Consider the following 26,241-nt stretch of genomic DNA (forward strand, 5'->3'; position numbering starts at 1 on the left):
CAATACTGGACCACATTCAAAACTTGTTGTCTCTATTAGTCACTATGACACAAAAAACATGGGAGAATACGGTCCAGGTTGAAAAATATCGAAAATACCATTACATGTATTGTATCTAGTTTACTTTCTATGCAATTAGACTTTTTTTTTTTTTTTTAAATGTAGGTGTAATTAGTTTAGCAGGATGCAATTATATTTTTAAATGAACACTTTAAAATGATTATGATATCATAATACATTTTTATTACATTCACCCATTAGTTTGATACCTCCTCTCCAAAGATTTCGATTTATATAGATGCACTGTATTTGTGTATGCATTATTCCACACACTCAAATACAATTTTGTCTCTTTGCACTGCATTTCTGTAAAAACAAATGTAGGTGTGTTTCTTGGGATCCCCCATTAAAACTTCAAAAGAAGACTTTGGGCCTTGAGACCCCTCTTTGATAATCACTGGCCCTTATATGACCAAATTCTTATTTATTGCTCCGCTTTGACTGTTCGCCTTTTCTGTGGCAACTCAGCTCTGGATCTTACCCATGTGAGAAGTGCTCCATAGCCTTGACATGGAGCCTCTCTCTGGGAGAGATGTCCTGGCTGTTGGCCAGGTCCACTGTTCGCCTCACAGCGCTGGCCAGACGTTCATTCAGACGGGTTGAGCTCGCCGTTCCTGCCAGCTCCAGCCCCGTACTGATCACATGGCCCATAACTAGAGGGAAAACAGATGACACTGGTGTCTTGTTCTGGACTTTCTTACTTAACGGTTTACATGAAAATCAAATGCTCTTGTAATTTTTTTACTTTGGATGCAAAACCAGATATGTTAGGGGCACCTTCAGGTAACTGTCTTTACTGTTTAAGCTGGGCCTCTCAATTTCTGTTCTTGTTTAATAAGAGATGGAGTTAACATTAAAAGGTTTTCATTCCTGCTGTGTGCCCTCAGGATAATATGAGTTGGCTCACCAGTCATTCACTGTGTATTTTGACTTCAAACTGAATGTTTATTCCAGTCATGAATTACACTTTAATGCAATGGCGCAGACATTTTGAGGGACTGTTGCTCTAACCTGAAAAAAAGTAATAAAAGTTTGAAAGGTAATGAAAGTTGATTTAATTTGGTTTAGCTACTCTTATTTACAAAGCCACCACGAGCAAAAAAATGAAAAAACAATTCTCCAGAGGGGCAGCACCGCCGAAGAGGGCAAACGGACTGTTGCTGTTGCAACTCTTTCTAAATATTAGTTGACAAGTACTTCATTTTCTATCAAGGCTGTGAGAGGTTAAACAAGAACATCAGCAAAGACAACTGTGTTTTATTTATATATTCAGACTTGATGAATCCATTGCTTATGATTCATGTCAGCAATGTAATTCATCTCAAACCTGAAGACCTCAATTTGTTTGCCTCATATAACCACAACATAGACAACATTTAAATGGTCTGATCATGTATTTTCAGCCAATAAATACAAAAGCAGCTTGCACGCTCTCAGGAGCATCAATAAGTGTTGAACATTGAACGATTCTGGATTGATTTGCATGAACAACAATCAAACACTTGATGAGACCTCAAACTGGGTGTACCGTGATAAACAGCAGCATCTAAACAGTTATAATTGCTCACTGTAACAGACAGGTACTGATCAACCACTGCCTCGTGATCTCAGGTCAATGCTTTTGGTTAATAAATGACAGCACAGGAAGTCATTGCTAAACATCAAAGGCTTCACCATATTAGGCAGACGCATTAGCAGACATTTATAGCAGAAAAGGCACAGGTGTAAATAACATTAACAACACCTCAGTTCTATTGACAGAGCATTTTCACAGCAGCCATTTTGAAATAGTAGGGTAAAGACAGGTGTTAATGATACTAATTAAAAGGTTCTGTTCCATTTAGTGTAGCAGAGCCTTTCCAGTGAGCCAATGCGCACAATAGCAGCACCCTGGCTCGGTTTGACCTGAATGGAACAGAACCTTAATTCTGATGTTTAGACTAGATAGTTAAGAAGAGTTCTACACACCCTTCTGTGTGACCTTGTTCTCTTGGGTACAAGACTGTGTGTCAAACAAACTCCGTGCCACCAGTGTTGTGTGGACTTAAGCACCTGTATTTTAACGGTTTAATATATTCATTTTTATGACAGTGGAGACTAATGAGTGTTTATTTATTCATCAAAATAAAGACCTGACCTGAAAGTACAGTTTCTCTTCATCAACCTTGAACTGCCCTATGAGAAGGAACGGACCCCTTCAGTGTTTATTTAAAGTACAGAGGAGGGTCACAGTGGTTTTTAATTAGGTTATTCCTGCACTGGATACATTTAGCACAGTTATCTTTTTTGCACTCATCACTTATCTTTTTTTATTCATAACCTTTAACATTGATTTGCTTTTGTCACCTTTTATACATTTTTTAACTCTGCTGCTGCCTCCTTGCCAGATCTACTTTGAGAGTTTCCACGTCTCACCAGGACATACCAGGTTAAGTAAAAGAAAGAAAGAAAAAAGAATAAATGTTTGTCCACATACTTACCAAAGTTAGGGTCAGCTGCCTTGATAGCAGAAATGCATCCTTCAAATCCTCCCAAGGTTTCATCATTCCGCCATTTCACATACTACAACATTGAAATTGTGTTAACTTTAGTTTTGGTCTGCAGACAGTATCACAGTGTGTACATACTGGAGGGGAGGGGGGGGTGTATATGGGTGCTGAGTACCTGGGTGAGTATGGCGTCATATAGTTTGCAAGCCTCATTACTGGTGGTGGACAGTGGAAGACCTTCTGCCCTCCATGCCTGTAAGGGACAGAGGTATTAGGACGCAGATATAAATCAGTGTACGTTCAGTATTCACACACACAAGAAAAACTATGTTCCCGAAGAAGACAACCCGAAGAGGTTCCTAATTATCCACCGACATTACTCTTAATGTCTCCGCAGGTTTGTGTTTATCCCACATCGCCATATTCTTGCTGCAACAGTTCACTGTCACTTTCCACTACACGTATCTAACGTTACCACAATAAACAGTAATGTCGCTTACTTTCTCATGCTATTCTTGGGCAAAAGGTTTATATATTTTTAAGACGTAGTGTTAAAGCTACTTCTTTCTGAAGCCCCATCACTGACCTGGCAGTCTCTGAAAGTTGCAGTACTCATGTTTGTGGTGAAACTTGAACCTCTTCGGACGGTCCAATTTCCTGGAGCTGCGTCAACTTTATAAAAGACATGAGACCGGAAGTTAACTGTCCTGGAATTGCTTTCAAAATAAGTGTATGAACTTTATTTCAAAGTAATATGTATTTTCAATCATAAACCTTTTTATGTGTACAATTTTTAATGGTAGAGAAGGATAACGAACAAAAATCTGCGTTGTTAACTCGTTATTATAACACCCCTCTGTAGATTTCTCAAGGTTAAAGGGTTATTCCACTTATTTTCAACAGCCTAGTTTACTCAGCTTGAGCTCTGGGCTTGGGGCTTGAACACTTCACACTGTTAACAGAAGTCATGGCCATTTACCAGGCAGGGAGAGTCTACCACAAAGTTGCTATTGGTTGCATTATGAGAAATGTAGAATTCCATGTTTTTGATGCTCGCTGCTAAGCATTAAAAGTCTGTTTTTCTAAACTTTTGCTGCTTTCATTTTAACCATTTTTTCTTTATTCTGTCTTCTGCGAGCAACACTAAATCGCCGCACTACTTCCTAAATATGAAGGTTTATCAAGTATTTATCAAAATTTATATAATACACTACTGTTCAAAAGGTTGGAATCATACATTTTAAATAGTTTTGGCCCCAAAAGAAGAATAATTAAATGATAAAAACTTCCATTATTCAATGTTCACAAAGTGTTGCGCGTTCTGCCCTTTCAGTTGTCAGTCTGTTTGAACACTTGAACAATATTTTGCTCTCTTTGTACAAAAGATTACCTTCTTTGCAAACCCTTCTCACAAAATAACTAATATTTATAGAGAGGATGAAATATAGGAGTCATCTCAGCCATCTGACTGTACCGAATCAAGCTTTTGTGGCAGGTGATTCCCAACTTTTGAACTTGTACATAATGCTACAAATTATATATGCTACTACATTTCTAAACCACTGCAGCCTGACTGTATTACATAATCCACCTACACACATTGGGGTTTACATTTAATCCCCTTGTTACAGTACGTCGTGTTCTCTGCATAAACACACTGATTTTAGCTGAATCATTTATTAAGTGAGAACTGGTAATGGCAGTGGAGAGAAAAGGTAAGAGCTCTAGCTGGCTAGGACAAAAAAAAAAAAGTAGGCGGAAATCAGCCAAAAATGTAAGACATTATAAGCTAAAACGGACATAGTTTTAGTTCAAAATTGTGGTTCATAATGGTTAGCTGAAACTTGTTCATAACCATAACCTATACAAAAGTGAGATTTTAGTGGACAAACGTTTAAAAGAACTGCATTGTTTTATTGCCATTTTCAGCATACATCCAACACCCCTATGCATTTTAGCTACATGAAGCATTTACATTACAAGTTATGTGTCGAACAGAACAGTTTAAAAATTAGGATTCATTTTCTTTACATATAATACAGTTTGCACACATGTTAATAAATATCAATACAATCATGTCAAACTTATCACACACCATCTACAACAACCTTTAAAATTATGTAACCTTTTTTTATTCACAGCTCATACCAAGTCATAAATATAGCCTCTAGTGTTTCTGTGCTGTCGAACAGTGACCACCTGGATTTTTACAGTTGTCGAAAAGGCTATTAGATTTGACTGCCCACCAGATAAACAATAATGTTTGCACAAGTTGCTCATAAAGCACTTTGCATTTCTCCAGCACCCCATTTAAAATCATCTATTTGTTTGTTTGGGAACCTGCTGTAAAAAAAGGTATTAAAAAAAAAAAAAAACAGTAAAAATCTCGAGCTCCAGTGGGACACACAGATGTGATTACTTCCAAAAAACAAGTCAACAACTCAGAAAAATAAAATATAACTTGTGAATGAAAATGAAAAAGGCATCTTGTTCAAGGGTAAAGTGTTAACACTGCCATAGACTGATGTAAGTGTTGTGTAGTGTGTAAGTTCTTGTGGTGTACTCCTTAGATATTGCAACATATCCACCAACAGAGACAGTCCTGTGGCACAAAATGAGTTAATGTGAGCTACGCTGATCCCCCATTGACGACATTAACGTGAAATCGGCTTCATTAACAATAACATCCCGAGGTTAACGCACGTGGGAGGAAACTTATCAGAACGTAGAGAAACCATTCCTTCCAAGATGAAACCTTTTAACAGTTGGTTAACTTCGCTCCTGTATACCACAGTAGGTAACATAAACATGGACAAATACTTGTAAACGTCAACTGTCAGTGTGATATACAGTGATGTCAGCATGTCACGGAGAGGCCCATCATTATCCACGCATATGAAATGTTTAATGCTCATATTAAGTCTAGTTTAGTCTGTATTCTATGACCTAGCTATTAAAGACAAGGTTAAGTTCTTCTATTTGCCTGCAGCCTCCATTCCTGACATGCAATGGCTTATGGGTGCACAGGAGTTATGCACAAGTGCAAGATAATGAGATTCAGGGCACTCTCCTGTGAATGCAAAACTAACAAAAACAAGTTTATCTGTTAAAAGCAAACAAAGATAATAAATACATAAAAAACAAAACATGGCCATATTTAATGGATTCTTAGTGTTGACTCACTAAACAGAGGGAAGAAAAAAGAGGGATGTTGTCTTTGTGGTTCATTAGGATGCGGAGTCAGTCAGTTTGTCACTGGATTGAAAGGCAACTTCAGCAGAGGATGTCCTTCCTGCAGTCAGACTGAAAAGGAGAATCTGAGATTGAGACCGGAGACACCACTCCTTAAACACACCTCTGTAGCAGTCCTTTTTCGGAAAAGAGAGGACCCTCATCCGCTGAAAATGTGACTTGTTCTACACAGCTATACACAAAAACACAATTCTTTACAATTCCTTTACATCAGCAGGACCAAACTGCATTCTTCCCTTTAGACAATCGAGAATGAAACAAGTCTTTAAACATTCTCCCAAAGCCCCCCCCTCTTTCCCATCCCTGTTTGAGAGGATCCACTCCAAGGCTGGGATGATAAAGCTGTGAATGCACTCGCCCTCTCCACCCACAGAGAGAGAGAACAAGCAAAACTGCAAAGTGATTAACTAGGACTGCCTTTGGGCAGGGGATATGTAAACGTTGCAGACCGCTTCAATGTCAGAGGCAGCCGTAGTGTTTGTGTGTTTTTGGGGGGGGGGGGGATCTTTACACATTCACTGCTGCGGGTGTTCAGCAGATTATTCTGATCGAAGATGATCAATGCGGAAGCAGAGACCGCCTATCAACAGTCTTTTTCCCCAAGGCGATCTCCCTTAAAGCCCAGTTGAGGTTGCAACCCCTTTGGAGATGCATCTGACTTCCTCCAGGTTCCTTGTCCTCCCTCTTTCTCCCGAAGCCCTCTGCCTCCTACCAGGAGGCGCCACCAGGAATCGCGCTGCTCCCACCTCACCCAACCATTCTCATTCAGGATCTGTCTCTTGAAGCAAAGCTCCTTTTCTGTCTTCAGGTGGTCTGAGAGAGGCACGGGGAGAGCAAGGAATTAAAGAGAGAGAACCAGTCACACAGCATCTTAAACATTTAGAGTTAAATGGACTGGGCCTGCTCTGCTCTGTCTGGCACATGCCCTCTGCGCAACAACACAGTCTGTACACTCCACCTTTAACCTTCTCCCATCGTGGCCGTAGATACAGACAGCTGCCCTACAAAAAGGCACGCTTTGGAAAAGTTTTGTACCATAACGCTATAAGAGCGTTAAACCTAACAGTCCAAGTTAACAATGTCCTCCTGCTGTTATATGTGTAGATATGTGTATAATTGTCATGTATATGTGTACTATGTGTAGTTTGTGTGTAGCATTCATGTCGAAGGTGCTCTTTGTACAGACTGTGAAAACAAATGTCCTCCACTGAGGACAATAAAAAATTAATCTGAATCTGTTAGTTAATTAACACTCCTGCATTCACCTTCCACAGCCATTCGCTCCCTGAGTTCCTGCTGCAGTCGGCTCTGTCGGTCCTCCAGCTCCAGCTCTCTGGCACTGGGGGAAAGAAAGAAAGAAAAACAGATGGAAGAGCTAAGTTTGTTTCAGTGTTGAATTTATAGCTTTCAACATTTTGGTTTTTTGGCTGTATTTTCATTTATCTAAAGAAAGATGAATAGTTCATTTAATTGCCTTTAGTAACTGATCACGAGAGAACAATGGATCATTTAATGACTTGTCAGAATGTCAAGTTGTTTCCCTACTTGGACTGTAAATGTGATTACATATGATATCATATTAATATGCTGAAAAATGATTATGACTTCATAGGTGCTAACAGTGATTACAAACTCATGATGTAATATTAATAATAATCATAAAAATAAGGAGGTAAGTCAGTATTATTTTATCAATGTTATAGTTTATAATTGCCTGTACTTGATGAAATATTATTACATCATCAGGGAATTTATAACAGGCATTACAGGTTTAATTATATGTCCTGTCAGGCTAGTGCAGTTTCTCTAGGGTCATTCATTGCTCTCTTTTAGTTCAGAGTGAAATATCTCAGTAACTACTGCAGACATTTATGGTCCCAGGAATCATTCCTCATGACTTTGGTGATCCCTTGACGTGTCCCTATAGCGCCAACCACAGGTGAAATGTTTTACTTGGCCCTAGACTAGAGTTCAAAGGAGAATACCTTTAAAATGAACCACCCAATTTTGCTAAACTCTGAATAGTTGTAATTCAGAAATCCAGAAATTGTTATTCGATACAAACACATTTACCCACATGAGAATCTAAAAAATACAATGAATCATTTCCAACTAGCTGCTTGGGGACTGGGGAGTTGGCATAGCAACCAATAACCTAAGCAATGCTTCTTCAAAATGAAAAGCACCTTTGACGAATCAGTTCCCCAACTGGCTTATCCATCTTCGAGTAGTGTACTTACAATATCATGAGTTCTGACTCATAGCGGACCAAGGCATTTTTCTCCTGCACCAGCTTGAACCATTCTTGCATTAGCTTGGGATCGTCCTTCTTGCCCATGCCTGGAGGAGAGGGGAAGCACACAGTGGGAGTAAGAGACCAGACGGCTGGGAGATGACACTGACTGATGTCACACAGACAAGGACTGACACAGGCAATGCAATGACAGCCAAGCCAGGATGTCCTCGCTGAGGGATGGTGAGGTGGAAGGATGGACTCGACACCAACGTGGTCAGTCACGCCATACTTAAAAGATGGCACACAGAAGATGGCGTGGAGCTACTGTAACAGGTTTCAACTTTGGCAAGTGCATACACACACACATCCCACACACACGCTCAAACAGACAGTACCTGTTGTTGCAAAGTTGAGAGTTTGTGTTACCCAGTTTGGATTTTGTGTGAGATGTAGCTGCTCTTTGGGAGCAACTACCTCCCCTCTATCAGTTTTTTTATTTTTTCCGAGTGGGTGGGTAATGAGAAAAAACACAAACACACCAATCAGTAGCTAAGATATTGCAGAGCAGTAAACCCAAGGACTTATGGAAATCCTTCATCCTCCCATGCCCACATATTGATCCACCAGTAGAAATAAAATCATTTTCAGATCCCATTCATGCTGAGCAGTGTGAGGGTAAACGAAAAAATGCTTGAAATATTCCGCTGTCTTTACATATTCAATTACAAGGTCAAATATTCATGGGATGACTTATCATTGAGACCAATAACGAAGTGCACACTCTCTCTGCCTCGGGGTAGAGCGTGTCCGAGTGCTGCTGGCATCATGCATTGTAGTTGTGCAATTTTTATAATCAGCACAATCAGTCAGAGCGCGGAACAGCTGCACACCTCTCCCTGCTAGAAGAGGTGACCAGTCTACGAGGCATGCTTAGAAAGGTCTGCTGCTGGGGCGATGCATCCTTTTCATTTATCTGACTGCAGCAGGTGGAGCCAAGCGGTTTCAATGAAACACCTGAAGGCAAACCTCAATGCAGCGTGACATACTTAGCTGGGGAACAGGAGGCTCTTGCAAAATGGAAAGGAAAAACATTGTACACACATAAATCGCATGGTTGTGGTCTTGGGGGCTGGTTTTTGCTAATTAACAGAAAAGGGACAGAGAGGCAAAGCTGGAAGAGAGCTGCACACACTGGCGAGGAATACAACATGTGGAGACAAAGGAGGAATTATAAAAGCAGGGCTGAGTTTCCAAACCTATTCTGTTAATGCGTGTTTTTCCCTTTCCTCCTACACTATTTCAACCTGTTCCACCGCCACCAACCCTCAGCCCAAGGCTCCGAACACAAAAGAAAGGAAGAACCACCAGTACAGGGCAGAAACAGCAATAAAAGGAACAAGAAATCAGATCGCACACAAACACAAAAACATGTTTCTTAGTTTCTTCACGGATTAGAAGCTCAGGCAAAATTTCCACTCACATGTGTTAGATGCGGGAACAAACCAGATGATCCATAAATGTTTTAACACTTGTTTTGTGTAAGACTTTAATATTTATAACAAATCATCACACCATGCAAGTTTCCCACTCCTTGAACCACAAACTTGCCCGCGAGCTAGCCACGTGCCAGGTGTTCACCGCTCGGGTTTATTATCATTTAATGATTACATGACAATTTAAACTTTAATTCAAATGGTAAGAGGCAAAATTCCTAAAAAACAACTCCAAAAATGGACACTGCAACGGACTATGCAGCTTTACGATTCATTTTAGCTAAACAGAAAACATGCTGTTGATTAAAGACACACTGCAGCAGAGTAGTTTCCCCTTTGAGTGAATGCAGCTACTTAGAAAAACAGGGAAATAGATATTTTCCCCACCTCCATAATCTGAAACACTGTGCTTGACAGAATATTACAATTGCATTACTGCAACACAGTATATGCATCAGTATGTATTCTGCTGATCTAACTGGGGGTTTTCTTCCTAAGCTACAACTGACCATTATTAAATCCTGTCCCCAAACAGTGACTGGCTAATCACATTTTAGCAACTGTAACTAGGCACAGCGGCAAGTGTAATCAGATTGGACTGATGAAAAAGTAGGCCAATCAAAGCCTAGAAACATTAGCATGCCCAGCTAAGTAGCTTATTACTTAAAAATAATTGAATCTTTTCCTAAGTCAAGGGGCAATTTTCATAAGCTAACTACATCATTTTGAGGGATTCCAGGTTACCCCTAAAAATCCCTGTTGAGGCCTGGAACATCAATCGGAGCCAAGGTGCCAGTATCCTATTAGAGTGTAAAGTAACATTATTGGCATTAGCTTCTTATTTGGTTTAAATCTACATAAATTAACTCTGTGTGCTGTGATGGTAAGCAAATATTACAAAAACAATCAACTGACCAGTACCTTTAACAGCATACATTCTGACGCAGTGATAAAAATTGTGATGAAATTAATATCTGGAGCGTTTTTGATTAATTTCCTCATGATCAATGCCTAAATACTCAGAGTTTTGGGAACATGTCTGGGGAAATCTACTGAGCCTGATCACACACAAATGGCGAGGACAGGAAGAGGAGGAGGACCGGTTGGGAGGATGATGGGGAGGGGCGCAATGGGGATAGCCCGGTTCTGGAGATCCATACGGTTGCCATGGTAACCCGCCACAACCGTCAGCAGAGGCGGCGAGGTTACGTTACCTTCGGGGGAACAGCAGGGGCAGAAGGAGAGAGGTCTTCGGCGTGGCATCCCCACAAAGGGCTCAACTTCCACAAGACAGAGGGAAAGAGTGTGAGGGAGTGACGTAAAGGGATGAACGGTGGGTGAGAGAGAAATAATGTTGGAAATAATGCAGGAGGAAGAGCAGAGATATCACAGAGAAAGAAAAACAGAAGAGGACACATAGTGTGGGTGGAGGGGGAAGGAGAAGGGTGAGGAGGAGAAAGAGGAGAGTGATGAGTGAGAAAGAACATCGAGGAGAAAATCAAAAGAGGGCAGGACCACTGTGAAAGGGAGAGGACAAATCACCTAGAGAAAGGAGGTGGGAGAGATAAGCTGTGTGGTGTGAGGGATGAAAAAAGGGGTAAAAATAGGAAACTGAAACAAGAGCAGACAGAAAACTTGGAGCACAGAAAGGGAAAATAATCCTCCTGTTTGATCCTGCATCTGTAGTTCTTCAGATAATCTTCAGTTAGGCAACAGCACCCTATGGCAGCTGAAATAGCGAATAGCCTACACATATGGCCAGTGTTTATCACAGTACACAAAATGATTTAATCCCATTATTAAAGCCATTACTGATCACCAGGAGATCCATCTCCCTCACAGATGCAGATAATTGCTTCTTCTTTTAAGATGTTTCAGCCTGTCCTTGTAAACACTACTTGAACGTGTTTAGACCACCCGGCACAATTTGTTACCAGCGTGGTGACTTTTGAAGTTGAGCTACTTTTGAAGTGCAAATTAGGACGCCAGCTAAACAGATTTCTCACAAAAGTAAGATCTTTGATGATGGATGCTACCCCAATAAACCCCAGAATAAAGATTCTAAAATAAGTGTAAAATAAAGGGATGCAGATAACTGGGGGAAACAGTTTGTATCATTACATGACACAACTAGGAGGCAGACACAGGCTCTGTTTACACCTGGCACTAATATGCATCTTGGATGATCCAGTCACAAGTGGACAGCTCTAAGTACATCAGTTGATACTTTGCATTAGAATGCGTCTCGAGTGACCCTTTGTGATCAGGTTTCACTACCCAAATGCGTTGTTTTTTTAGTGGTGGGAGGCAGAAATGCCCTTCCTGTCCCTAGTCTGCCGGAAATTAAGAATTAAGAAGAAGCAGAAGAAGGAGTAGTTTGATGTTAATAATCCAGTTTTCGTTACTCCAACTCTTCAGCCCAAATGAAAATCAGACAGCGTGTTTATTGTGTACCCCATCCATAAAACTCTGTATTACCTGATGTTGTAGCTTCTTCTTGTTGCTTAGCTCTTTAATAAGACTCCATTGATGCACATATGAGTACGTATGTCCGTTTACGCAGAGGATGTCAGTTGAGTCGCTGTTCCTTTAGTGTGATCCAGGACATATTTGCGTATACACTGCTAAAAGAATGTGGCCATATGCGTACCAAGACCATCTCCGAAGCGATCGGATGGCAATGCATCTTGGGTGCATTCACACACTTGGAGCTGTCAACTTGTGATTGGATCACCCATGATTCACGTTAATGTCAGGTGTAAACAGGGCCACAGTGTTCTCAGGCTGGTGGATAAAGGGGCTGGGAGAGTGAAATCCCAGATAAGTACAACAAGGGACTATCACAGAAAAGGAAAAGTACAATTCTGTTAGGAAAACTGCAGTTTAGATGTGTCCTAATACATTTTTTATAGCTCTGACAAATCAAATCAAGTCATGCAAATATGGTTATGAAATAGATAGAAATGCAGCGTGAGCACTTAACAGTAAACCAGTAAATCCTAAAATCCTTAATTGTATAATCAGTGAAGTAGAGGATTGAAATGATAAGAAAAATTTGATCAAGCAGGGTACAAAGTTACTGATGCTGGCTTTAGTTTTGGTGCCCCCTGCAGGGCTCAAATACAGCCCTGCTGAGCAAATATACACTTTACAGCCTAGTATTCAGTCAAAATGCTACAATTACCCATCACGGTGAAACACGATAAGTATAGAGAAGAAAGGATTAATAGAAAGCTTTCAGCAGGCAGGAATCCTCCTCTATAACACATTCAGAACACTACAGACGCACCAGATCCAGTTACAAAGATTCAAAGTTTTTAGCATTTACACATACTACATGGAATGAACTGCCTGCATCAACTCAGAAATATGAAAACAAGTTGGATTTGAGCCGATGAAACCTCATGCCCCTGTAAGAACCCTGGTGGACCCGTTACATTGGAAAACCTTTGTGTGCGTATATTCATCTTTACATCGGAACTCCACGCAATCTCCCGTCTGATGAGTGACAAAAACCAGCAGGACAAAACCACAGAGAAACACAGGCCCATGCTCAAACATGTGGAAATGCACTTTTTTCTCAATCCTGAAACATTGCTTTCTAACAAAAGCCGGCTTCCTTCCCTGCAGATGTCAGGAGGAAAAAAGATGCATTCCACTCATATTTAAACAAAGTCCAACAGCCAACAAGATAACAGATACCACGAGACGTCTCACCCAGACACGGTGGAAACTTATTGTTGACTAATCACAGTTAGACATAGAAGGGCAAAGGGTCGCAACATTGCCTATTAGCACACACACACACACACACACGCACACACTCGGGGAGTTATGCAACTGAGCAGGTATGAGAAAGTCAGGGGAGCCATTGCTGGGACTAGAGGACAGAACTACAGCAGCACAGAGCTCTGAGGGGAAGCTAACAGCCATGCCAGCAGTTTAGTGTGAGTCAGTCCAGGGCAGGTTATACAATACTTTCATAGTCTATTTGTGTGTGTGTGTGTTGGGGAGGGGGTTCTGTGTTTGTAAATGTGTGCACACTGCACAACATGTGTCCAATTTGTATGGTGATACAAATGATAAGGTATGATGATGTACTTCTCCTTCATTTCGGATATTTTTAGTAGAACACAAATTGGAATATCAAAATTGAAATACGGTGTAATACAATTAGAGAGACAAACAGGTCCATATATACAATAATACCCCAGTTGTTCTTTGTAATAATTAATTTTAAGAATAAGGTGGTGTTGTTACAAATTCCATTAAAAGACAAAAACCAATAGTGTGTTTGTCTGTCTCTACACATTTCTTTTCTTCTCTGCCCTGTCTGTATCTCAAGCCCATTGACTTCTACTAAAGATGAACACTTGAAAAAGCTGGTCACAAGTATATAAATATATTTTTAAATTTTTTAAAACATAAAATTCATTCCTAAACCAGCTGGTCTCTGTAGTCTTCTAGCAAACATTACAGAAACAAAGTAAGTATTTGTTGGGTACTATTTTCGGCTGTGGAATCATACACATTTAATGCTCTAGGTTATAGCAGCAGGACAGAGTAAAAGTGATTGACTTAAGCTAAACTACAGTGCCTCTGTGTTCACTCAGGGCAACAAAATATATTGCACTGATCGAAGTTATATAAGGCTTCAATTTGCACACACAGTATTGGTTAGTAGGACCAGTTCAGTGTTGGTTATAGCTTTTTCAGGGGATTTGCTCAAATAAATACAGAATTTCACCAGACTTAATCTTTAAATCAGAATCCAACTTTTACACTTTTTTCCTATCTCAACCATCATGCTGCTCCTTTTTATGATTTTGGTTAACAAATGATGAACTACTTTTATCAAAAACTATATATTAATGAACATGTAAAGGAATCTTTAATGAGCATTGGCTCTATGTAGTATTTTCATTGTCTATTCTTCATTTTGTTGTCTCTGTTGGAGCGGTCCTCAGTGTTTCTGTGCACAGTGTGTCTTTGAAAGCAAGAATGTATACTGCTGTTTGGATTTCAGTCTCTGCAATATGTTGCTGTTTGTATCTCTACTGCAGTTTGCATTGTGCAGTTAGCATGCTGAGGAGTGACAAATAAAAGTTACTCATTAATTCATTCATTTATCATTCATAAGTTTACTGAGATCAAAGACGATCTTAAGAGGACAGCATGAGGCCGAGTGTCTGATCTCTGTTTGATGTAAAGAGTGTCTGAACTAGAAACCCAGGCTGGTGGGAGAAGGAAGGAGGGAGTTGGGGAGTTAAAGGAGCAGAAAGTATTGCAATGAGGCTAACAGCCAGCCAGCTAGCAAATCAGCCAGCCAGCCAGTCAGCCAGCCAATCAAGGTAGATATGAGGGGGTACAAAGCTCAAGTAGTTTAAAAAAGGGGGTAAAGGACAGATTGGGTTAGCCATTAGGTTAGTTTAAAGCGACAGATTTGAAATACATACCGCCCAGATGCAAGTCCAGGATTTCACTGTAATTAGAATCTCCCCAATAGTCTATAATGACAGGGATATATTAGAGATAGGAGTTATTTTACACAGCCCCAAACTGGGCACACAAACACACACAAAATTCTCCAACAACAGCAAGTCATGCATGTACTTGCAAACATGTTCGTACACACACAGACACACACTGCAGCAACACTCAGAACAAAGAGAGTCCATCAGTACTCACCACAGTGCATAATGCAGTCAGGTTGTGCAATGCTACATGGCATTTCCCAAAATAATAAGAGACTGCAACATAGATTTGCTGTATTGCTGTTTACTGGCTCAGTCTGCTTAATGTCACACAAAGCCTCTAGTAATGTGTTGTGTGCTGACATGTCGAGGAAATCATTATTTTTGTACTGCATTTAATTTGACAAAATAAACAAGCTTTAATTTTCTCCAGTTCCATAAAATTCCAATCCATGTGCCACAGTGTCAGATTGCAATAATTGAATGATTTAATACGTTATCCTTTCAGACTGAGCAGCTGAGTGTTTAGTGAGACTTTTGAGATGAGAACAGATAAAGTCAGAAACAACTCTGGATTGCTGTTACTTATTCACTAAAGTGAAAAAAGATAGTAATAAGATCTCTGCATCAAGTCAACTCAGCCGCAGTAAATATTTGCAGAAGATATTTTAATAAAGAAGCTGTCAGCCTGCAAACCAATTTATATTTGATTTCCTACATTCTGATTGCTTTTATAAAGTCTGAGTCTTGATCAGAGTACAGAAACTCTCCTCATTGAGAGGCAGTGAAGGAGACAAAAACACATCCAGAATGAGCACACACAAATCTATGTCGGGGACACACATTCTCCTGATCGCATGCAGCCAGGACTGGCGATGGCGGACATGTTATGAACGAACAAAGACCAACATCTTCAGACATGGAGAACTGTTGCAGTGTGTCACCACAGATGGAGCCTACATAACAGTGTCACATGTCATTAATAAAAAATAAAAAGGAAACTACAGTAAATCTAATACCTGATCTTCTTTTGTGCTGTTTGGGTAATGTATAAGTACCTTTATACAATCCTTTAAGAGAGTAGAGTAGTAAACAAGTTAAAACATAAACAATTGACTGGAGAGACAGCTGATGGAAAAGTTATTATTCTGTTGATGGGAAAATGGCCGAATTCAAGAGAATGTTCATCTGCGTGTATTCATTTGCATAATACAAGCTTTTATTTAAATTCTGTTATCGTCCCCATTAAGAAAATTAGGAGGGAAATTGAATACACTGTCAACTGTATATAGGATAACCTCAGTACCTTACTCGCATACAAAACTCACATCATGTAAATAATGTGTTATTGCTACGGAGCGCTCGCCATGCTTCACACGCTTATAAAACTGTACCGAATAATGAACTGCGCTGCTCCCCTAACAAATAATGTATTCTTCATCTTGGAAGTATATTGTCTGTGATAGTCCCTTGTCAAGAACAATTTGCGTTTATTACTTTGGAGAAACAAATGTGACTTTCTGCACACAAATTTACATGCTGAAATGGGCTTCAGTACAGCAGAATAAACAGTAAATGCAATCTAAATGATCGGAGAGGGACAGCTTTTCTGAGGTAATGCAATTCCAGGGTTACGTCATCCTAATCATCGATATTATTATTATTCCCTTCAGCTTTAGAAAAGGCTGAACTCATCTCATATAAAGATAAAACATGGTCTCAGAGAGGCAGCGCTGACAGAAAAACAAGATTTAATTGTCATACGTACAGTAAATCACTTGTAAAATGTTAATAATACCAGAGTTATGTGTTATGAAACGTACTACACCCCTAAATTCACTGAATACAGGCATTACGTCTATCTGCAGTAGCTTTACTGATAGACCACGGCACATGAGATGGCCAGATTGATTTGATCAAAGAAAAATTTATTAAGGTATAAGTGACAAGCGGTTACCTGCTTCTCCTCTCAACGCTTTCTCCACAGCTACGCCTCTCTCCTCCAGCTGCCTCTGCTTCTCCTCCACCTGCTCCAACTGTCTCTGGATGATCTGAAAGGACATGCCGATTAGAGTCACATTATTAATGAAACATAAACACAGAGGCGCGGTTCCAATATAAACAACTTCAGTTATCACACATGGGCGCACAGAATACTAACATCTACATTCCTCTAATTACAATTCATTTGTCCCAAAAGTTTGTAAGGGAGGTGACTGCAGAGGTTGCAGTTTACCCTCATTAAAAATAAATGTCCCAGGGCGCAGTGGGAGTACTGCTAATTATAATTGAATTGATGTCTACATGTACGTGAGCCTGTTCTGATGGACGAATATTATTTCAAGATTTTCACACACACACACACACACACACACACACACACACAAAAAATTTACATTTCATAGTTCTCTGCTCTTTGACCTACACCCCATGGAATAGGGGGCAATGATAGAGGGGATGCAGCAAAATCGAAATCAGTTTCTATTAATGCTTTATCTTAATCCCTGGATCATGAATATCTTGTGTTAATGGCTCTGTTATTGGAGGCCACAGAGCCAAGTGAAACTGCAGGTACAACAAGTCAAAATTACACTTCCACTACCTCTACCTGCTTTTAAAATGGAATGCTATAAAAAATGAGTACAAAACAGAATAATATAATTACATTAGAACTTAAACCCTTAAAGAATCATTTTTATCATAATTCAGTCTAATTAAATTAATAATTGCAGTCATTTTCTGTTATGACCCTCTGTACAGTTAATTGCGCAATAAATTAAGATGTCTTCAAGTGACACATGTAAAACCAGCTCAAACTAGTGTGAATGGGTTGTGCATGTCTTTAAATTACCATTTTTGTGCCCCATGTTTATTGTTGTGTTATATACAGTAGATGTATGATATGTGGGATTTTATTGGGCTGAATATAATTGTGCTCATTCTGATTAATGACAGTTGGTTCAATGTGGGCAAAGTAATGCAAGGGGGAGAATGAGAGATGTATAAAATGAGCGGAAACAGCTTCATTTAAAAGTTTTCTTTTTCCCTCAGCCTCTAACTTCCTAAGTGCTGAACTTTATCAGTGCCACGCAGCCAGAAAAGCTAATCAAGAAACACGGTTTGGGTTCTGCAAATAGCCACTAAAAAAGGAAGCAAAAAAATTCAGGCCAGCTAACCACAGCTCCAGGAGAAGAGATTTTAGCTGTGGCTTAGTGCTGAGTCAGTGGACTGGGTGCCTGGCTGCAGAGTTACAACATCAATCACAGTGGATTTCCTAACCAAAGGATGAATCTGGCCGCACTCCAAGAGGGTTGAGTCACATTAGAGTGACCATATGGTAAGTAAAAAAACAACAGGACAACACTGGGTAACAGTGACAAGAATACTGATGTAACCTATCTGTAGTATACAACTAACAATACAGACATATACATAGATAGCCCAGTTCATTTTTAAACTATTTGACAATCATGACACAAAAAACTGTCTCATCTTTGATGAAAACACACTTGTGTAACTGTTTGAAAGAGCTATTCAAGCACACAAACACTGCTAGGAAACCAAACCAAAACAAACTTAATTACATTGTTCACCATGTTCACCATTTTAGATTAGTGTCCACGCTTGCTGACATTTGCTAAGTATTGAATAAGCTAAAAATTTGTCCTGATGATGGTGTTAAATGAAACATTAGGTGAGAAATATGACAATTCATTGACAGGAAAACATGAACTAAATGTCATGGCAATCCATCCAATAGTTGCAAAGATCTTTCAATCAAAAACACAAATGTCCACCTCAAGGTGGCGATGGAGGATAACGTTCAGTTACCTGGGCTCTGTGCAGCCTCTTGAGTTCCTCCTGCTTGGCTTGTCGTCGTGCAGCTTTCTGGACCCGTCGTGTCAGTTTGGCATTCAGCTCTTCTTCTGTGTAGGTTTTCTGGTGTAAAAGCAAAAAACATGGGTCAGGTAAGTCTCATTCACAAGCTGCTAATATGTGGACTCCAAGGGACCCTTGCCCTTTCATGGAAACTGAACACAAGAGGAGGGGGGAAACTCTGATTAGACCTTTTAGAAGGTGAGGGACAACACTGACTAGCACAATGTACTCTAGCTTGGGATATTTAAAACTTCACCACACATCTACAGGCTTCTCTATAACATAAACCATCTTGGAACACAATGTGACACATATATCAACTTCACTGCGGCTCTCACGGTTATAATCCCTCTTCATATTATGACATATTCCATAATGACAGGCAATGCAGAATGTGAATAAGCAGGGATGCTTTTCTTATTAGCTGACTTGTGAGGACATAAAAAGCTGGCATAAATCAGGAGAAAGAGAGAATAGTGCTGAGGAAAAAAACAGTCAAAGTTAATCCAGTAGCCAGACTGGAGGAAAAACAGTGCCACAGTGACAGATAGGCAGGTTTAATATAAGACCAGTCAGAGAGGAACAGCCCCTGATATGTCAAGTGATGCAGAGGTATCATTGTGACGAGAAAAAAGCGAGCCATGAGAGTCATGTTTTGACAGAGTGGATATCCAGCAGTGAGTGAGTGGGCGCTGCGGTCAGACGCACATGCATCCAGAGAGGACGGTTAGTTTTAGGCCAGATGCACATAAAGTGTTATTACTGGCACATGCGCACACGGCTGGGGATGGGAGTGGTGGGGTTATCAATGGGAACGTATGTAATACTACCTTTGTGGCGTACGATCTCTTGAACGCCAGTGCGTGAGGGACATAAACAGACTTGGGGAAGACAAAACAAAAAGGGAGGAAACAAACATGATACAGATGATATGATTAAATGGGTTAATGATTATGTTAAATTAAATAAAAAATTTTAAAAAAGTAATAATTTAGCTGGTACAATCAAACAGGCAATGTTAATATCCCACACCAAAACAAAAAAATGGCAGGGTGCAATGACATTTTATACATCTATGTTAATCAGACATTAGTCCAACAAAGCAACAATTACAAATCGTATTACAATAAAACAGATTTTCCAGATTCTAAGACCAAGGATTTCAGAGACCTGTCTTACCCTAAAGCAGTAAGACAGATTGATGATTTTCAATACTAGGTCTACAATGATCTCTATGATAATAAATCTAACACACTCACATATCTGGAAAACTATGAACACACAACAGTCACTTGAGACTAGTCTACACCAATCCTGTGTGCTCTTATTAAATTAAACTCGGCCTGGCAGGCATAATACAGCTTCAACCTCCTGGGTACTGTAGCTGCATAAAGTCCAAATTCAGATTGATGTGACTGAAGCATAATAACAAAATGTCATTTTATTCTTCATATACATCGTCAAAATGAGAAGAAAACAAAATGGGAGTTTCTTAAATGTGTTTACAATGGGTAATGAATTCATGCCTCTGGCCCTGAACTCAACTGTATCTATCTAAACCACCAGAAACACACACACAGACTGAGCAGCAGCGGAGAAAATTATTTTGAATTTCAGCCTAACATAATGAATGCAAATGGTTTTTTTTAAAAAAAAAAAACTCCTATTATAAAAATGTGGGTTTTGTTTGCTGAATGTCTGCATGGTCCTAATAAGATCCATGCCACCTGCATATTTAATGAATCCAGACTTCTGAAGAATTCACTCGTTTTGCAATTTTGCCAATGGATATCATTATGATGATGAAGCATTTAACATGGCATATTGTTGCGCTGAAGACCTTGACAATGTGTTTTTGTCATGATTTGGTTGCATGATTTGTTTTGATCATCTGATCTCGGAACAAATCATGCCTGACCTGATTATGTTGATATGAAATTCAAAATCATTTAACCCCGCTCTGCACAATACCTCCTCATCGCCTTTCTCCTTTTCTCGATCCACCTTCTTTCCCAGCTCTCTTTCTTTATGCCTCTCTTTCACCCTCTTTCTTTCCTTTAACTCCCTCCTTTTCTCCTTCTCCAGTTTCTCCTCCTTTATCGCTTCCTTCTGCATGCCTGACACTAGGTCAAAGATGTCCGTGTGCCGCTGGGAGTGAAAGAAATTATTTAAGGGATTTTTTAAGTAAAACAGAAATGGACGATCAATAGATGAGGACACGTCTTGCCTCGCTAAAACTAGAACACCAAGGTCAAAAACTGTTCAGAATATTGAAAAGTGATGAGTCACATCCTCATCCAAACCACTCCTTGGACTTTGCTGACTGGTCCGGATCTGAGCATCTGGTCTCCACTGATTGTCAGCAGATTTTCTGAAGACTAAAATGTCTTATCAAAAACGAAGCTGTACATGACAAAGATGTGACGAGTGTAATTGCGTCTATTGTTACTCACATCTGCCTTCGACTTCTGGGAGGACCTTTCCAGAACATCATCACAGGACAGGTCTGAGTCCTCAGAGAAGCTCAAGTTTCTGCGTGATTTCAAGTCTGTAATAAACAAATCAAGAAATGTGTCATTTCTTTCTATAAATATGACAAATATCACATTCAAAAACTGCACCGGATCGCCTTTCTTACCTGATGATCTCCCAAGAGGTGACGTTCTCTTCTTCCCAGAGTCCTGAGTGGTGGAACTCGAGGATGGCGTGCTCGGACATGATTTATCATCCTTCTTCTTTTTGTCCTTTTTGTACCCTGAGAAGACGGCCTTCCACAGTGACTTGTGTTTGGGAGGTGTCTCGTCTGTGCCGGAGAGCCTGCTGCTGTCGTTCTTGGCTTTCTTCTCCTTCTTATTCTTGCGCGGCGAGAAGAGGGAACTTCGTTTCTTGCTCTTACTCGTCGTGGATCCATCTGACGAAGCCACCGAGCTGTCCAGACTCTTGTTGCTGCTGAAGAAACGCTCAGGTAAAGTCTCCGCCTTCTTCGACTCCAGAGCTTTCACGGCTGATGTCTTCGGAGATCCGGCAGACTTTTTACTTTTTCCAGCAGCCTCTGGAGTTACACTCCAGGCCACTTTAGGTGAGGCACCCTTGTCGATGTCAGATTCTTTCATTTTGTTTAGCTGCTTGGCCATGGCGTCTTTCAGAGCCTGGCTCTTGACGGACTTTTCTCTGGCCCGTATTCTCTCCTCAGCGATCTCCTTGGCCTCTGGGGAAAACTGAGTAGCCCTTTGCGTCTTAGAGGCTGGGTTGACAGGGATATTGGGTTTACCATTTTCCATTGCTAAAGCCAGATGCAGGGGCGGTCTTTCTCTGCTGGCCTTGCTGGTGGGTGGAGTATAGAACTTGTTCATGCTCGTTTCGGGTGTCCGCTCATCGTAGGTCTCCTCGACGTCATCAGCAAACGGAATCTCTTCCACTGTCTCCACAAACGACTTCCTCACCTCCTCCGGCCGTGGCTTCTTCTTTTTCTCCCTCATGACAACTACTGGAGTTGTGTCTGGAGCTGCCTGAGGTGAGGAGACTTTCCTAGGTGCGGGTTTGGGGGCAGACACAGGGCTCAGCTGGGTCCTCGGTGCAGGAACAGGACTCTTTATTTTTGCTGGCTCTTTGGCACGCTCAGGTGGAGCTTTTTCCGCTCCATTGCTCCAGGACACCTGGTGTCTCTGCTGCCGGAGCACGGCTGGAGACTGATTAGCAGGCACAGGTGGTGGTGGGCTAGAGGGCGGGGTGAGCATGGTGGAGTCGGAAGTGTTGTAGCTGTCACTGTTTGCTGTCTGGCTCGTGGCCATGCTCCCATTCAACCCCAAGCCAGAGCTGCTGCTGAGGTCCCTCTTATCAGAGCCATTACTCTTGGGCTCCGCAGGAGCAATGGGCGTAATGACCTGACCCTCGAGAGTGATGTTGAGTCTGCGAATGACAGCGCGGCCTGTAAAAGCAGGCTTCTGTTCCTCAGGCACATCTGGAGTCTGCGTCTTGACAGGCGTGGAGTCCTGCGCTGGAGCTTTAACAACACTCTTCTCTAAGATCTTACTACTGCGGTCCAAAGGAGTCAGACCGAGGCTCTTCCTGATCTCAGCACTCTTTAACCAAAATTCCTCAATGATATCTGTCTTTTTAGATGGTGTTTCCTCTGTTGAGGAATCTATGGACCTTGGCGGCTCAGGTGTGCCCTTGTCTGTTTTGGTCATGGGCGTCGAAGTGACTCCGGGGACAGGCTGAGTTCTGACAGGGGAGTCGGAGGTGAGGGGTGACGAGGGCTCCTGGCAGGGCAAGGGCTGAGCACAGATTGGGGAGAGGGGGTTGCCCGTGAGAGGGCAAATAGAGCGCTGAGGATAAACAGGAGTTATAGGTGTGCAAGTCTCTGGTAGGGGGGTGGGCTGAGAGCGGATTGGGGAGCCAACCGGTGACTTGACAGGGGATCTGATGGGTGATCTAACAGGTGACTCTGTGGCTAGCTTGACTGGAGAGCTGATGGGCGATTTGGTGGTTGAACAAGGGGGCGGTGAGGCAGGGACAGTGACAGGAGACGCAGCAGCAGGAAGAGTAGGGGAAGGGACAGAGGAAGGATCCTGGACTTGGACAGGTGAAGGGCATGGTGGGCTCTTGACAGCTGGAGAAGGAGATGGAGTTGTCCTCTCAGGCTTCGTTTCCTCAGGTATGAACGGTTCTGGGAAAAAACGGGTGGTGCCAGGAGACTTCACCACAGTTATCTGGAAAAGAAACAGAAGATCAGGATTTGGTCAAAACTAACATAACATACTTTTAACTTGAGATGTGTGGACTTATCTCACCTGTGTTTCAGGCTCTGGAGATGGTTTGAGTGGAGAAAGAACATCTTCTCTCTGCATGGGGCTGACACTGGATGGCACTGAATGCACAAACAACAAAAAAAGGTTTTTTTATTCATGTAAAAAAAAAAAAAATCTAAGTCATGAATTTAGAGGATTATTAGTGGCATGTACCAGTACTGGAGGTCATTTTCAGACTTTCTGATTTCTTGTCTTCCTCAGGAAGAACTTCAGCGCGCTCTGGCTCATGCAACCGAGCCTCGGCTTCGGCATCTGAAGGGATGTCATCTGGAATTTAAAGATAACATTATGTTATATTAAACTTTATTTATTTATATCCTTTTACTGTAATGGAGCAGAGTTGAGCCTGAACCAAAAATGCTGTGAAAGGATTGATGGATTCATTATTATTTGTGTAAGTCTGACAGCTCACCCTGATCCATCTCTGTGCCAGGCTCCATATCTGGACTATCTGCTTCTGCTTCCAGTTCCTCATCCTCACAAGGTTCTGGCATGACAAAGAAAAAGCAAAAACAAATTAGTCACCTGCTTAAACATTCTGTCTTCTGTCAATAACTGTGTGGGAACATTCACTGCACTTTTCTCAGAAATTCTGACTGCAGGCTAATATTTATTTTTAAAAAGAGCACCAGAGTTCCAAGATTATTTAATGAAAAAATCTATCAAAACCAATTTTGAAGAGTGGAGAACAGTTATAGGGAAAAAGGAATGTTTGAAAAAGGATGAAAAGGCTTCAAAACCCAAATCCTTTTTTTCTGAGGACAGCTTTAAAGAAAGTTCTCTGGCAAGAAAATCATACATTAGTTTTGCATACCAATGAAATCGTGTAGAGAAGGTCTGTCAATAAATATGAACAAAGGGCGGGCGCAGAGTAGCATTAGTAAAAAGGTACATGCAGCTCTCTGTTTTTTAAATAGCAAATGATTGACATTTGACCCAAGCAAAAGCAAAACCAAAATGTTAATGACATTGGTTAAAGGACGAGCAGCAGTCCCTCGTGTACACAAGAGAGACAATTTGTCTAACAAAACTAACAACAGGGATGACACTCACAGTTAATTCATGCAATTTTGAACTAATCTCATAACCTTAAAAGTCAACTAATGCACTCAGTTGGCCCGTTGTTCAGGTGGGTGCACAGGCACATACTGACAGAACATCAGATTCTAGTGGGTCTGAGCACAAGGACATCTTTACTAAGCTTTTAACCCAGAACTCAACTGCTGCCTACAAAATCAAATGTATGCGTAGGACTCTCATTCCATTCATTCAAGTTTTTAAACAGTTTATAAAGTACCTCAACAGCCTCATTATCTGAACTTTGTGCAAGTACGAGTGCCATTAAAGGGCTAGTCCAGAAATGTGACAACAGTAAGCAATTTCCAAGTGAAATGTCTAACGCATTAGGGTTAACACTGTGGTGTTTTCTGTCTCTGGAATACATTACACTGCAGTACAATACACTATGTGAGTAAAAACAAAATACATTTTTTTAAAGTTAGAAGGGTTGGATGAGAGTTTGGGTGAAGTGAAAGGTGACCCCAAGAGAGCAGAACTCTTGAGAGACGCAGCCTTACAGCATGCAAGCTTGTGAGTTTACTGGTCTCTGCATGTGTTTCTGCATGCTCCAGGAAAATACCAGCGATAGACAGGTAGAGTACGAGTCTAAGATGGGATGTCATGATCCCTTTTAAGTCTGTGCTACCTCCAGACATGGACTCCAACCAGACTCTCACTGCCTCGTGTCGGGTGGATGTGTGGGCAGGGGCTACGTTCAAACCAGAAGATACAGAACAACAGGGGATAGATGGCAGGGAAATAACAGTAAAGTAAATTAGACACATGGGAAAGAACATAGCAGAACACAAAAGAACAAAGCAGAACAAACTCAAAAGAATTGACAAGGGGGTTATATGGTGCACTGGGATGTAGCTGAATTCACTCCAGAGGACCCACAGCGACTCTGAACGACAAATTAAAAGACTGAACACAAAATTAGACATTCCAAAGAGGGAAGGAAAAAAAAGCAATATGACAAAAATGTACAAAATCAAAGATGATTATAAACAACAGGTGGGTTAGTTGGGGGAGGTGGCTCCTCCTGTCACAGACACAGACATACAAACAGAACAGCAGCAGCCACATTGGGGAAATGAGACGCCTTGATCCTTAACCCTGTGAGGCCTACAGCTCGGGACTCGCCCAGCAAGGCCCAAATCCCAGGTGTTCAGCTCCTCTGGGTAGGTTACCTGTAGAGGAGGGCTGCGTGAGCTCAGAGGGTTGGGAGAGTTGGGAGGCTGTAGCCGCCTGACCATCCTTGTCTCCCTCAGAGTCCAGGTGTGTTCTCACCAAACCTGGAATGGCCTGGGGATCCACAGGCTGCAGGACTTGTTGGATCTGTAGGTTCCTGGCTAAATGAGGGTGTAATGTTGTATTTTTTTGGGTTGTGGTGAAGTTGTGTGTGAACCAGGAAATCAGAGGCAGAACAAGAGAGTTGGAGGCAGTTGTGCAGGGAAGGTAGAGAAACACAGAAGAAGAGAGGAGGGA

General features: G+C 41.2%; 2 protein-coding genes across 2 annotated transcripts in view; both read right to left on the bottom strand.

Annotated features, from left to right (window-relative positions):
- Positions 1-3,224, bottom strand: part of ttc38 (tetratricopeptide repeat domain 38) — a 13,082-nt gene extending 9,858 nt beyond the window's left edge. The window contains exons 1-4 of the mRNA XM_035664749.1: positions 3,136-3,224; positions 2,725-2,802; positions 2,541-2,622; positions 542-713 (exon numbers count right to left, since the gene is read on the bottom strand). Of these exons, the coding sequence (XP_035520642.1) occupies positions 542-713; positions 2,541-2,622; positions 2,725-2,802; positions 3,136-3,165 (362 nt within the window). The 5' untranslated portion in view covers positions 3,166-3,224. The remainder of the gene's footprint in view (positions 1-541; positions 714-2,540; positions 2,623-2,724; positions 2,803-3,135) is intronic.
- Positions 3,225-6,359: 3,135 nt separating this feature from the next.
- Positions 6,360-26,241, bottom strand: part of mical3a (microtubule associated monooxygenase, calponin and LIM domain containing 3a) — a 56,301-nt gene continuing 36,419 nt past the window's right edge. Inside the window, 18 exon segments of the mRNA XM_035665725.1 lie at positions 6,360-6,482; positions 6,484-6,614; positions 7,067-7,140; positions 8,042-8,141; positions 10,745-10,810; positions 14,987-15,037; positions 16,024-16,074; positions 16,962-17,055; positions 18,836-18,943; positions 19,714-19,764; positions 20,855-21,031; positions 21,337-21,431; positions 21,522-23,595; positions 23,677-23,753; positions 23,848-23,961; positions 24,107-24,181; positions 25,400-25,462; positions 25,944-26,235. Of these exon segments, the coding sequence (XP_035521618.1) occupies positions 6,360-6,482; positions 6,484-6,614; positions 7,067-7,140; positions 8,042-8,141; positions 10,745-10,810; positions 14,987-15,037; positions 16,024-16,074; positions 16,962-17,055; positions 18,836-18,943; positions 19,714-19,764; positions 20,855-21,031; positions 21,337-21,431; positions 21,522-23,595; positions 23,677-23,753; positions 23,848-23,961; positions 24,107-24,181; positions 25,400-25,462; positions 25,944-26,235 (3,816 nt within the window).

Source organism: Morone saxatilis, unplaced genomic scaffold, assembly GCF_004916995.1.
Source record: "Morone saxatilis isolate NCDOM2014 unplaced genomic scaffold, NCSU_SB_2.0 Contig2, whole genome shotgun sequence".
In the NCBI taxonomy this organism is placed as follows: Eukaryota; Metazoa; Chordata; class Actinopteri; family Moronidae; genus Morone; species Morone saxatilis.